At 54.0% G+C, this 13,523-nt stretch overlaps 5 protein-coding genes across 5 annotated transcripts; 3 read left to right on the top strand and 2 right to left on the bottom strand.

Moving 5' to 3' along the window:
- Window positions 1–243: 243 nt before the first annotated feature.
- K452DRAFT_284838 (uncharacterized protein) lies at window positions 244–1,327 on the top strand. The gene has a single exon (XM_033540017.1). It carries the CDS (start codon window positions 579–581, stop codon window positions 1,041–1,043), a length of 465 nt encoding a protein of 154 aa, XP_033400225.1. The 5' UTR covers window positions 244–578; the 3' UTR covers window positions 1,044–1,327.
- A 353-nt stretch (window positions 1,328–1,680) lies between these two features.
- On the top strand, window positions 1,681–2,503 carry K452DRAFT_325080 (uncharacterized protein; the record flags this gene model as incomplete). Its single annotated transcript, XM_033544746.1, has 3 exons — window positions 1,681–1,729; window positions 1,782–1,849; window positions 1,901–2,503. The coding sequence occupies 3 exons, from the start codon at window positions 1,681–1,683 to the stop codon at window positions 2,501–2,503; spliced, it is 720 nt and encodes a 239-aa protein (XP_033400226.1).
- A 372-nt stretch (window positions 2,504–2,875) lies between these two features.
- Window positions 2,876–3,875, bottom strand: K452DRAFT_284842 (uncharacterized protein). Its single transcript, XM_033540018.1, has one exon. The coding sequence runs from the start codon at window positions 3,608–3,610 to the stop codon at window positions 3,158–3,160; it is 453 nt and encodes a 150-aa protein (XP_033400227.1). The 5' UTR covers window positions 3,611–3,875; the 3' UTR covers window positions 2,876–3,157.
- An 81-nt stretch (window positions 3,876–3,956) lies between these two features.
- Window positions 3,957–9,423, top strand: K452DRAFT_143193 (uncharacterized protein). Its single transcript, XM_033535435.1, has 4 exons — window positions 3,957–5,526; window positions 5,584–6,992; window positions 7,046–8,790; window positions 8,841–9,423. The coding sequence occupies exons 1-4, from the start codon at window positions 4,196–4,198 to the stop codon at window positions 9,180–9,182; spliced, it is 4,827 nt and encodes a 1,608-aa protein (XP_033400228.1). The 5' UTR covers window positions 3,957–4,195; the 3' UTR covers window positions 9,183–9,423.
- On the bottom strand, window positions 9,424–10,790 carry K452DRAFT_344549 (uncharacterized protein; the record flags this gene model as incomplete). The annotated part of the gene is made up of 4 exons (XM_033545428.1): window positions 9,424–10,229; window positions 10,328–10,561; window positions 10,650–10,694; window positions 10,739–10,790. 4 exons carry the CDS (start codon window positions 10,788–10,790, stop codon window positions 9,892–9,894), a joined length of 669 nt encoding a protein of 222 aa, XP_033400229.1. The 3' UTR covers window positions 9,424–9,891.
- Window positions 10,791–13,523: the final 2,733 nt, after the last annotated feature.

The raw sequence follows: 13,523 nt of genomic DNA on the forward strand, positions 1-13,523 counted from the left end.
GACATCTCCAGACTACAGACGTCGCGGAAATATGGTGGATGCACGTGGGTTCGGGGATGGAGGCGGGAGCTTTGGCCTTTCTTTGCGTCATGGAGACCGTCAGGCCGTCAGACATGGACCCCAGAACCCCCGCGTCTCTGAAGTGTCAAATGCGTATACGTAGTACAGTCGACAACAACTAGGTTTGAGATATACTAGAAAGAGCATTTTCATTTAAATCCACACGATTCTCCAATCATCAGCCATGTCGGACAACAAAGTCATCGTCGCTTTTGACGCATATGGAACTCTCCTCTCTACCGAATCGATTGCTGATAAGCTCGCTGAACACTTCGGGCAAGAGAAAGCCCAGGCCATTGCCGCGGCATGGCGGAAGTACCAGTTGGAGTATACATGGCGCTTAAACAGCATGAGTATGTCTTATCCCTTGTTCCACAAGTTCCATACTCCATGCGTAAACAACGTCTAATTGTGCCTCAGACCAATATGAAGATTTCTCTGTTCTCACGCAGCGCTCTTTGAGACACGCACTCACCGAAGCCGGCGTGTCTCTCGACCAAAGCGCCTTTGACGAGCTTATGAAAGCCTACGACGCTCTCTCCATCTTCCCCGACGTAGCGCCCTGCTTAACCGCGCTCAAGTCGTCGCCTGGTATTACGGCAGTGGTATTCTCAAACGGGACTGAAAGCATGGTGTCCAACAGCGTCAACAAGTCGCCGGAGCTATCCCTTCACGCGGACGTCTTCGCCGATATCGTTGTGGTCGAGCAGGTAAAGCGGTTCAAGCCTGCTCCAGCCGTCTATGAGCATCTAGCCGAGCGCGTCGGGAAGAAGAACAGCGAGATGGGCGATGTGTGGCTGGTGAGCGGGAACCCGTTTGATGTCGTCGGCGCGAGATCGGTGGGGATGAAGGCTGCATGGGTGGATCGAGCCGGCAACGGATGGCAGGATGCTTTGGTCGCAGGATCGAATGGAGAACCGACGGTTGTAGTCAAGAACCTAAAGGACTTGCCGAAGATTTTGGAAGAGCATGCGAAGAAATAGATGATTGTTCTACCTGTAACAAGAGTAGCTTTGCTTCTCCGAAGCCAGTTGTACCTCGCGAACCGCTCGCGTTTGTAAAAGCTCGACTTCTTCCAGTCCTGATCTGCCATGTAAACCAAGGAGCTGGAAGATGTACCGCCATTAATATTTCCCGGGCCCTCACAGATGATCAAAAGAGCCTAGGGGTAAGCTGACGGATCCTTCTCCCCTCCATTTTCCCCTCCAATAATCTATTGATTTGAGAGCATCAGAGTGAATATGAAGGGTATAGTTTTATGTGAGGAGGAAAAGGAGCCGCGAGCCGGAGTTGTTTTTGAAGGGTTTTGCAAGTTGTTGGCCCTAGCGCTAAGCCAATCACGGACGAGGGGTCGACTGACAAAAGAACATCGCTGTTTCGTCCGTTGCCCACTTGCCCTCAAGTCGAATCTCGAGTCCAATCCTGCATAAGATTCCGCCCCGGCACCCGCAAGCGCCCACAACACCGCAAACCCACGGCCTCCGAGTAAAATACTCATCTTTTTACTCGCAACCGGCCTCCGAGAGCCTCAGGACTTCGCCTTCCCCGTAGAGGCACACCGCACAAACACGAGTCATAGTTTCCGCCCATTTACGGACAGTCCACAAAGCACCAGCAACCATGTCTAGCAGAGGTCGTGGCGGCAAGTTTGCCAAGCCGAGGCGTGGAGGTAGGATTTTGTCCTCTAACTCTTGCTCTGTACCGATCTGACTGGGCCGTAGGTGGAAAGCACTTCAGCAGGGATCTTCAGCCTGTGAACGCCGAAGGCGAAGTGGAGGGCATGTGGGGAGTATGTCGCTTCCTCAGTACTCTGCAATGAACGTATTCTAACAAGTCACAGGAGCCTCGGGGCAAGAAGAAGGAGGAGTCGTCTTCCTCTGAAGAGGAGGAGGATTCGTCAGAAGAGTCCTCGTCCGACGACGGAGAAAAGCCAGAGATGACGCGCGAGGAGCGCAAAGCTGCCGCAAAGGCTCGCAAGGAAGCGGCCATTGCCAGACAAAAGGCCAAGCAGGCCGCGCCGGGTGATATGCCTACCGATTCCGAGGAAGAAGAGTCTGACGACGACGCGATGCCCGCCAACCCGAACCACTCCGTCAAGGCCGCTAAGATGGCTGCCAACCCCACCGCTAGCTCCAGCGCTCCCAAGAAGTCGACCCCGGTATCCCAGCTCTCGCGCCGCGAGCGCGAGGCGCTGCAGGCACAACAGGCACGCGAGCGCTACCAGAAACTACATGCGGAAGGCAAGACCGAGGAGGCACGGTCTGACCTGGAGAGGCTGAAGATCGTGCGCGAGAGGCGTGATCAGGAAGCCGCCAGGAAGAAGGCCGAGGCCGAAGAGCGCGCCGAGCACGAAAAGGCCAAGGCGGAGCAGATCGCCAGAGAGGAACGTCAGCGCGCACTGCAGAAATCGAAGCTGGCAAACAAGAAGAAGGGCAAGAAATAAAGAGTGGGTGGCCTATTACGAGGTGGGCACACGATCAGCCTATCTGGCAGCTGTGGCGGTGCCTTTTCTGAGTTTAGGACAGATGCCGTCGGAATGACAGTATTATGGACAGCCTTGTTATATTGGTGCATAGCCTGCGAGGTCTAATAGCGCCATCTGGAATCCGGTTTCGGTCAAGAGGTTTTCCTAAATTACTCTTTGGTATAGCACAGCCCCCACGCAGGATCATCTGCTCAATAAAAAGCTTGGAGCAGCTGGTCTCCTGTTCCGAGTCTACCTTCCCTATGTGCTTTAGATCTTGCGGTGTCCACACTCCCCGCGCTTGCTTACTAATTCAGAACAGCGGCGAGCGGATTTATCAAAATAGCGTTGAGCAGCCGCTTTGCTTTGCATGTCGTCACTGGCAAGCACTGTGCAGTGCCTACACCTTCCCACGATCAGGAGTCTTTCATATGGATCAACTTAAAAGAAGATTGCAGAGTTGGTATTGCGTCATGGAAAAGCGCGCATACACTCCTTCTCAACTAAAAAAAAAGACGTATACGGTGCTTCCTCCTGATCAGCGGCGATCGTCTAGTTGATCTGGGGAATTGTATTTCCTTGCGCCGCAGCGTGGCGCCTGCGGGGAACGTGAATGGCTATAAGATCGGGCGGCTATTGTACGAGTGTGTACAACCCGAGTCGAGGCATGCCAGGGAGCGGTGATGATGAGTGGACTTGTGGAGTTGGGATGATTGGCTTCCTGTTGGCGCGATGCGTGCTTAAAAGCAGGCGCCTATCTGTATTTGATAACGTGAGGTTAGAGAGGCCGGACTGCAAGCGCAGTGCTACAAAGGGCACAAAGAGGCCCCACAGCCGTGACACCGGCTTTTGCTCTTGCAAGACTGCGATCTGCGAGTGGCCGCATGATCTTTGTGCTTTGGGCTTTGTACCTGTGCTGCCGAGGCGGACGCTTGCGAGAGGTGTTGCAGGAGCGGAGTCCGTGCTGGTTAGGTGGGAAGAAGGTTCAACGGCGGCGGAGGCCCACTTGCCACCGTCTCGCAGTTGTTGCACGGTGAGTGTGGGCCCGTGGCTCCGACCCTGCACCGTTTCAAAGCAAAAGGGCATCTATGTGGAACCGGGGGGTACGGGGTACAATGAAAAGAGAGACACACCTGACGATGATGGAGATAACAAACAATCACGTTGCTCCAGGTGTACTCCGTACTCGTAGGTGGTGGTGCGCCAACTTGCCAAGGACCGAGGCGGCGTCGGCTATTGGATTTCCTCATCGGGGCGGCGTCTATTCCCGGCGGCCCCTCTGGTTCGTCAGTGGGTGGTGAAACGGATAGCGGATGATCATCGTGGGTATCATGGATGCTCAACGTGGCAGGCCGTCGGGCTTCTTGAACAAGGGCAGTCAAGAGAGAGAGGGTGCCTTGCATATATCGGATGCCACGGGATGATGGGTTTGAAACACGGCTTCCCCACCTAACACCACGCTGCTGGGCTTGATCCCGCTAGGCTCTTAAAACGGTCAAGCAACTCCTGGCCCGCGCACCTCCATCGCCAGGGGCTGCTCCAGGTAACACGGCGTCGCCAGCGCGCCCGACTGCAATTTCCCACGGGCATTCTCTCGAGCAGGGGCCGGAGCCAAGCAATTGGCCTGCCTGCTCGCACCCGGCGCGCAGCACGCCGGACCCTTTTGCTGCCATGGAAGCTCGCGACCAAGCCCTCCAGCAGCATCCTACTCCGCCAGACATGGCTCTAGGAGGTGCCATGCGCGACGACGACTCCCCTCCCAAAACCCCTCCGCGCTCTTCGCTGCGCCTGCAAAAGGGCAAAGCTCCCATGCGCGCGCTCGATACCCACAACCTCCGGCAGGAGAGCTTCTACGATGAGGCCGACACTCCCTCCATCGACCAGAACCGCTTCAGCGCCGGCAGCAATTTCGACGCCAGCTCGCGAGACTCCCACGACCTCAACCTGCGCGATGTGACCAGAGACTCGGTCGTCGACAACATGCTACTATCGCTTGACAGTCTCCCGAACGGCAGTGCTACCTTCCCCACTCACTTTGGCGGCCTATACTCAAGCTTCGACGACGATGACGACTTCTACAAATCCGAGGGCCGCTTCTCCCCGCCCCAAGTCCTGCGCAGCCCGAACCATACGTACGCAACCGCCTACGGCTCCGAATACGACGGTCGGCCGGATAGTCGGTATTCGCATCACGCCTCTCGCGGACGCCGAAGTAATAGCACCGCCAATTTCCGGTCGGACCTAGACAGGATCGACAGCAACAGGATTGCAGGTTATGGCTCGGCGCGAATGGGTGCGGACACGCAGAAGAAGGCTTTGTTTGGAGAAGGGGGGTATTCGTGGCATGCGAGAGGTGAGCGGAACGGGAGCAAAGGCAGCACGTCTTCCAGCGTGGATTACGGCTTCAGCACCCAGATAATTTCGAGTGGTCGCCGAACCAATCGTTCCTCGAGCTTTGACAATGGTTATGAGGACAGGCATCTTAGAGACGACTCGCCAGGCAAACAGGACTACGGCTCCATTCTGGACCGCGGCAGACCAAACGTATTTACATATGCGAGTTACGATGCTGCGCCCACTCCCACCATACCCACTGGAACACATAGGTTCGATGATCCTCCCCAATCCGCAGGATCCTACGCAGAATACGTCTCACCGCAACCTGCGTTTGCATCAATGCCTCCAGGCTCGGGGCCATCATCGCGCCGAAACAGCCTTCGATCTGCCCCGAGCAAGGGGATGCGGAGGGGCAAGCCACAGGGTCCTGACGCCAGTATCCTGGCCCAAGCAAACGAATTCGTAAATGCGGCCAACAGTCGGGAGCTCCCGCCGCTCCCCGCATTTGCCAATAGCCCAATCAGTAAAACGACATCCCCGCAATCGCAACAGCCACCCAAAGAACGGCCTGGGTTTTTTAGACGTGTGTTTGGAGGAGGGAAGAGTCAGCAACCGGCCCAGGAAGCATCTCGCGGAGCTCCACAACTACCCCCCGTCGAAACTCGGTACGATAACGCAACCGTCCGCCCAAGTATGAAGTCAATCATTAACAAGCACCTTAGTCTGCAGCATGACTCAGCGCCGCCAAATGTGCCACCCAAGGATTCAGCAAGGTCTGGGTCAATAAGCCAAGCGCAAAAACAGCAGAAGCAGATGAAAGAGCAGCCTACACCAACCCTTAACAAGAAAAACTCATCTTTCTTCAGGAGGCGCAAGAAGTCTATCACCGAACCGGCACCGCCATTGCCAATTCAGACGAATATCCCACCTGCAGATGCAGTCGGATCAGGGCTGCCTAGTCCCGAGGCAAGCAGTTTGCGCCAGGTAATGACCCCCTTCCTCAACGAGTCCGTAGTACCTGGGAACACGTACTACGACGGTCAAGAAAAACAACCTGTCGACAACGACGACGAGGTCCCTCGCATTGGTGGCTTCTCTCCCGATTACAAGCCCCACAAAGATGCGACCGTCCGAGCCGTCAAACCGGGCTCTGGTGGTACAGATGAAGGCGTCCCATTGGCTTTGGAGGGAGTGCAGAATCTGCATGCTCGCGGCCAGGACAGCCCCAAGTATAAGTTGAAAGTTAAGCGTGGCAAAGGCGGCGCTTCGAAGCCGAGCGATGATGCATCCTTCCTTGCTGATAGTAGCGGGAACGAGGATACGAGCGGCGACGTAGCGTCCTCCCGAAAGGGTCCATCTATGGGCAAACCAGACCACATGAAAAGGCCTTCGACCAGCCCAGCACCACCTACATTCATCCAACATAACAGCAAAGACAGCGCTAATCCGCGTGCAAAGGCAAACACCGGCGAAAAGAGATCAGGCAAGCCATCGGCTTTTGCTGACATGGACGCTGATGACGGCGGTTGGGTTGTTACCGACCCGAACGTGGACTTGTCCGCAAACGATGCCTTGGCTAGGGACCGTTTACGACTCGAGCCTACTTCGTCCGACGATGAACTGGACGAACAGGCCGACCTTGCTTTGCCTCTGGATGGCCCTCGCTCTTCGTCCAAGAACCTGGCTACGCCTATCGACCCGTCCACTCCTAATACGCCGAGCGACGTCTATCACTCCGCAGCCAGCCTCCCGATTGTACAGATTGAAGGTGGCGATTTGAAGGAGGAGGATGAGGACGCCGAGCGGATGGACGGACCTTTGGCTGGCCGTATCACCGAGCCGTCTGATGAAGAGCGTGAAAAGGCTAGGAAGATCTATGATGGTGAGGAAGACTTTATAAGCAAGGGTCGTGCAGCGGCATGGCTGGGCGAAAAGACCCCGGTGAGCGAACGGTGCCGAAAGGCATACATGGAGCTGTATGAGTGGACCGGCTTCAGCGTCCTACTTGCCATGCGAGACCTGTGTGGCAGGCTTATCTTGAAGGGTGAAACCCAAGAGGTTGACCGTATACTTGATGCTTTTGCGAACAGGTGGTGTGAATGCAACCCTAACCACGGCTTCAAGACGACTGGTACGTTTTAAATCACACTGTGCTGCTGAATCTTGAACTGACAGATACCATAGGTGTTGTACATACTATGTGTTACTCTCTGCTTTTGTTGAACACCGATCTTCACATGGCAGACATCGAGTCCAAGATGACTCGGGGCCAGTTCGTGAAGAACACTTTGCCAACTATCACAGCAGTAGTGGAAGACGAGCTGTCCGAGCTTGATGAGGACGGCAATCCCAAACGCAGCGCCACTCCACATGACGAGCCGTTCGCATCTGCGCCAGTTTCTCCTACGTTTGAAAACAAGTCAAACGGTGTAAGGGAATCAGTCGATTTTGGAACAGCGAAACGATCCAAGAACCGCCTTTCCATCAGACCGGCCATAGGAGGACTCCGCTTGGATTCCGAAGGCCTCCTTGGGAGTTCTGATTCGGGCACCGGAGACAGTTGCACTATCCTGGTCAAGGCTCCCTTCGAGGGTTCCATGAAGGGATGGGAGTATCAAGTGGAGATTGTGCTTAAGGAATTCTACAATTCCATCAAGCATGATAAGTTGCCACTCCATGGTGGTGCATCTCAAGATCCGCCCTCGTCATCAAATAACAATCTCTCCGTCGAAAAGGTCTTACGCCGCTCCCCCTCGGTTCTCAGCAAGGCTCCGTCCGACACCACCAGTTACCGTGGCCGGTCACATGAATTCCGTTCCGCGAGTTCTCGTTGGAACTCCAAGACTAGGTCTCGGCCCAAGATCTACCAGAGTTCAACTATCGGGTCTAGCCGCACTAGCTTGGATGATCAGTCGGTCTTCAGCCCGCCTGGTTCTAGCAAGTGGAGCACCTATTCTTTCGGAAAGACTCAAACATCCATGTCTGTCGATTCGTTGGGCTCCCACTTTGTTCCTGTCGACTACCAGCAGTCAATTGGTTTCGCAAATGCGCTTAGCCAGGCAATTATTCGTGAAGAAAACCAGACTATTGGAAGCCATGATGAGTATGACCGTGTGGTACCTCTCCTTGAGGACGAGACCCTTGGTCTGGCTGGTCCACCGTGGGCCAAGGAAGGTATGCTGAAGCACAAGCATCACCTTGAGGCACTTGACAAGAAGGCCAAGGACCGCAACTGGAGCGAGGTCTTTGCCGTCATCGAAAAGGGCTACATGAAGCTGTTCACATTCAGTTCGAATGCCAAGTCCCTGCGTTCCAAGGCTAAGAACAGGCGCCCTTCAACTGGCGGCGTTGTCGGCGGTGGTAACTGGACTGATAACGCTGAGCAACTAGATTCATTCCTGCTTAGACAGACTCTGGCCAGCTCCCTGCCACCTCCTGGCTACTCCAAGAGCAGGCCCCACGTCTGGGCGCTCTCGCTGCCGACTGGTGCCGTGCATCTCTTCCAGTGTGGTACGCCGGAAATTGTCAAGGAGTTTGTGCTTACGGCAAACTACTGGTCTGCGCGTCTCTCGAAGGAGCCGCTTGTCGGTGGTGTCAGTAACCTCGAGTACGGCTGGAGCGAGAATGTCATCAACACTGCTCTCATTCGGCCAGAGAGCTCGCCTCCGGCCAACAGCAGCACTGTTGGCATGCCTCGACCCAGCATTCAGAGCTCCATCCGTAGCTCAATGGATCATGGCACCGGCACTGTGAAGGCTCGCTTGCCCGGTGACAAGGTCACTCTTTCCGACTGGACTCCGCCAACGCAAAGCATGATGGCGAGCAACCTGATGGAGGTCGATCAGCTCAAGGCTCTGACTGCATATGTTAAGAACATCGAGGAAGAGCTGAGCAGGCACCAGGAACTGAGGGCGCCGATACAGATTGCCGTAGGTATTTCCCACCCATTCACTTCTCTCTCAGTTGCTAACGATCTTAGTTTTCGCCTCGTCACCCCAATGCTGCCAAGGCGATTGCCAACTTCGAAAAGAAGTCTGCCTATCTGCTCCGCGAGATTGTCAAGTTCAGGACGTACATTGACGCACTCACGCTCGCGCAAGACAACAAAGACAAGATCTACAAAGACCGCGAGCAGCGCGAGGCCGAGAACGCTGCTGCTAAAGCCGAAGGTGCCGCCGCAGAGGCCGCAGAGGCCGCAGAGAAGGAGGGGAAGGGAGAAGAGGAGAAGGAAGAGAAGTCTCGTCCTGGTACCGGGTCTGATGACGACTCTGCCCTCCGAAGCTCCCTTAACCGTCTTATCACCGAGTTCGATGCTGACTGAGCGGTGACGTCGCTATAGATCTCGCAAAAAGTTCGCGACGTGGCATCATCCACGGCGAAGGCCGCCGTATCGACCACGCGTGCAGTTTGCGAGGGAGAGACGCCGCGCGCCAGTGGCCTGTGGGTGAGAAAAAAAGTTTCGTGCTCCCTACTTCGCTCCTTACACTCTTTTCCTTTCTTTCCTCTCGTCTGTTGACAGCTCGAGGACACGATTTTGCTTTCTTTGTTATGACCTCATGGCGCGGCATGGTTACGTTACTACTTCCCTTTACCTCCCCTCCTTCATTGCAATTTTTCCGTTGTTGCTTTGATTCAAAGACAGAATAAGGTCTACTGGCTGCTTTCCTTGGTTGTGGTTGTCTTCGCGGCTGTTGCTTCGTTTTGGGGGTTGGACTAAAAACATATACAAAAAAAGGCCGAGAGAAAGAGAGAGAGCAGCAGTGGCCACTGGTTTATTCTTCGCTTCTCCGATTGGGTATTAGATGGGTAAGGTTAGGTGGCTTGGAGTGCTTTTTTCCCTTCCCTTCCTTTCCTTTCCTTTTCCTTTTTCTCTTTTTATCTTTCCTTCTTTTCCTCTCTTCGGACAGATTGAAGCGGTGGTCTCTTCAGGTTCTGGGCATCGCGACGGAGGCGGGGGTGGGACTGGCTGGTCAAGACTGGTTCACACATATTTCCCTTTTCCTTCTTCTTTTTTCTTTTCTTTTCTTTTTTTATTTTCCATTTCTGCGGCAAAGAATATAGATCGAGACAAAGAAGGCCGTAGGCAAGGGAAGCTGCGGGCCTTTTGGGGGTGTTGTCGAGATCAGCGTAATATTGTTGTAGAGTAAGGCATTGATACCCGGATTTTTATTGTTGCTGGAGGTTGTTGGCTTGGCTTTTGTTGGCAGATTGGAGATGCAAAAGTGTTGTAAGTGTTGTTGTTGTTGTTGTTGTTGTTGTTGTTGTTGTTGTTGTTGTTGTTGTTGTTGTTGTTGTTGTTGCTGCTGTTGTTGTTGTTGTTGTTGTTGCTGTTGCTGTTGCTGTGGTTGTGTGTGTAAATTGTCCTGGGCTGAGCGCGGATGTCAGTGAGTTGGGAGACTGGTCTAGCTGTATATTTATTGCTGCCTCATGCTAGTTCCAGAAACAGTAGGAAGTTTCCCCCTTTACTTTCTCTTGTTTGTCTGTCTACACTATCGCTAGTCTTCCCTCTTTGTCCGGTTAAATCAACATTCGTAGGCTCAAGCCTAGTTATTGGGAACTTCCCGCCCCTTTCAAATCTTCTACGCTCTTCCCTTCTTGCTCTCACCATGAAAAGAGAAAAGGGCGTGGAAGGTAGGTGAGGTGAAAGCACCGCATACTCAAACCTACAGCACAGCACAACAAAGACGACCAAGACAACAACTTTTTTTTTTTTTTTTTTTGGCAATTAGCACACTACTTCCAAGCCAAAGCGCTACTAGCCACAAGCCACAAGGCGGCGTCCACCCACCTGCACCACCTGCAGCACCACCTGCAGCACCACCTGCAGCACCACCTGCACCCGCAAAACAGAAAGCAACCGCGTCCTATCCACCCGACCCAACCAGACCAGACCAGAGCAGCACCACACGCCCGCATCAAGCAAAGCCATCGTCAACGCCAACACCAGCGTCCCCGTCCCATGACCCTACCCTGCTGATCACAATAACAAACAGTGCACGCCGCCCCAATGATCACGCTCATAACGCTGCATCAGCGTCATTGGGCAGCTCGCCTCACTCCCCGGGAGCTCGGCTTCTGCCTACCACGTATGTACTATTCCCAGACCGTCTGTATCGACGGCGGGGCTTGCTGCTGCAATGAAATTTCGCGGACGCGCGTGGAATTGGTTGGTCCTCGCGGCGTGGATATGGCTCGCTGCTTGCCTACTACGCACGCTTGCCGAGCATAGTAAGTATTTGATGCTGCGTATACCGTTGGATATTATGGGCATATCTCATGATTGTGCTTGGGGATATAGGAAATAGTTATGTTAAGCTTATAATGATATAATATGTCGCTATGATAGCTGGAGTGGCGGTAGTTGATAGACGCGGCTTATATCGCCGGACGAGGTGTTTGCCGTTGGAAAGAGCATCCTACATATTGATAAGGTATAAGAGATCCCAGAAAAAACCATCTATTTCAGCAAATAATTGGGGGGAAGTTAGGGTTCCTAAGGGACGGCACGAGACCCCGGCCAACCGGGAATGGCCAAACACTCTATACAGGCCTCAACCTTGCATCTTAACGGGCACTTAGATCACAGAAACAAGGTTGTGGCGCAGCCCAGGCACGTAGCTTATCCTTGATATATTCCCTTAACTGGAACGTCATTATCACAAGGAAGCCTTCTCCAGACCCGAACAAGGAATACATCCATTCCCACGAAACCAGGATACCCTTTATCAACCCTCTCGAATAAGCAAAAACACCGTACCCAGCTTCCCACCGCTGCGGTCCTGTCTCATCCTTGAAATGAACTACTCAAACATTAAGCCAACTCCAAAAAACCGGGGGGCGAAAGAGAGGGAGCTGCACAAGAAGAAAAGAAAAAGATAAAACTCCAAAGCACCACCACGCCGCGTGACCCCCACCATCGCCCAAATGTAGTACTATACAACGCTGCCAAGCCTACACAAAACTTACATCGCCGCGCGCACTACCTGGTCGAAACGGTCGGGTAATCAGCCGGCTCGGGACTCCCGCCAAATTCGCTGCCTTGTCGGTCTCGTTCGCGCTCCAACATCTGTTTGAGCTCCTCATTTTCTGCACGGCCTTCTTCGAGCCTTTTTCTCGCGCCACTACGGTCTAAAAGCCGCGCCTCCCTTTCGGATTTTAGCCGTCTCTCCAGCTCTTTTAAACGGTGGATCCAACGTTGTTCGCTCGGCGGTTGCTGTGGTGGCGGTTGGCTCTGCGACGAGTTATTGTTTGGCGAAGCATGCCGGTCTAACATGTCGACGGCAGAACTCGAATGGTGTCGCAACAAAGTAGCCGCGACACTATTACGCTTACTGGTCGAGCGCATAGATTGGGAGTCACTAGCCTGGTTGGAACGCTGTTGGTTGGAAAGTTGGACCGCGTCGGTGGAGTTGCGGCTGCTGGTGTTGGTGTTTTGCCGGCCGAGTTGGAGTTCTGATTTCAGCATCTTGTTCTCGGATTTCAGACGGCTCACTTCCGCGCTCTCGTTGCGGGGAATGCCGACGCCAACACCGTTACGCACATGCTTCTCGATTTGATCAAGGCGCTTGATGCGTACATCGAGCGTGTGCTCCAGTGTCTGGTAATCCTTCCAAAGATCCTTTTCAATAGATCGGATCCGCGACTTGAAGCTGCCGATGACACCCTCAACGGTCTTGATAGCGTTGAGGATGTTCTTGCTGAAGCCAGGAAGGTTACGCCCGATGACCTCGAGGCTGGGAAGCTCGCCATTAACGAGGCTGTTACGCTGGGCCCATTCGGTACCGCAAAGCGTGGAAAGCCTGTTCCAGAGCGCGAGCAGCAAGTTGTGGCGCTCGAGAAGCTGGTCGCGATACTGCGCCTCGAGTTGCGCGATGCGGCGGCGATCCTGACTGCGCGATGTTTCGAGCTCGAGCACGCGTGTTTCGTACGACTGGACCGTCCGGCTCGTAGTCTGGTGCGACCGTTGAGCCTGTTCGAACCGGTGCTTGTCCTGCAGACGAGCTTGCCGCTCCTTGTCAAGCATGTCGGACAACTTGCGGCTCTCCAGACCAGTGCTCTCGAGTAGTGCGTCTCGGTTCCGCAACATACGATCCTTTTCGGCGAGTTCAGTTCTTGAGTGATCAAGCTCTTGAACGGTCGCGTCGAGGTCCCTCTGGAGCTTCGTGACATCCTGAATGATGGTAAGCAGTTTATACCTTACGTATTTTGCTGTAACGTTTGGCGGTTTTACCTTGAGAAGTGTTGACTTGCTGCCGTCCACACTGCCGAGAGCATCGCGTAGACTGCTCTCCAGGTCATCGAGCCTATCTTTCCATGTATTCGCCTCGACTTCCTTGGAGGAAAGGCCCTTCCGAAGCCGCCGAACCTCTTCTTTAGCCTTCGAAGCTTGACCATTGAGTTCGTCAAAGGCCTTTTGTACCTGCTCCTTCTCTTGACTATCCAAAGCCTCACGTTGCCTCCTATCCTCCGTGAAGCGCTCGTCCAGTTCTCTGAGACGTTCCTTCTCATCTTGAACGCTAAGTTGTGCCTGGTTGAGAGCAGCTTCGAGGTCGCCAATCTTGATCTTGTCAGTTTCTTGCTCTTCGCGCAAGAAAGAGATTTCGTTCTGGTTGGATTCTGACTGGACCTCAAAGCGCTCAATCTTCTGCCTAGCCTCATTGAG

The sequence above is a fragment of the Aplosporella prunicola genome (genome assembly GCF_010093885.1).
Source record: "Aplosporella prunicola CBS 121167 unplaced genomic scaffold K452scaffold_6, whole genome shotgun sequence".
In the NCBI taxonomy this organism is placed as follows: Eukaryota; Fungi; Ascomycota; class Dothideomycetes; order Botryosphaeriales; family Aplosporellaceae; genus Aplosporella; species Aplosporella prunicola.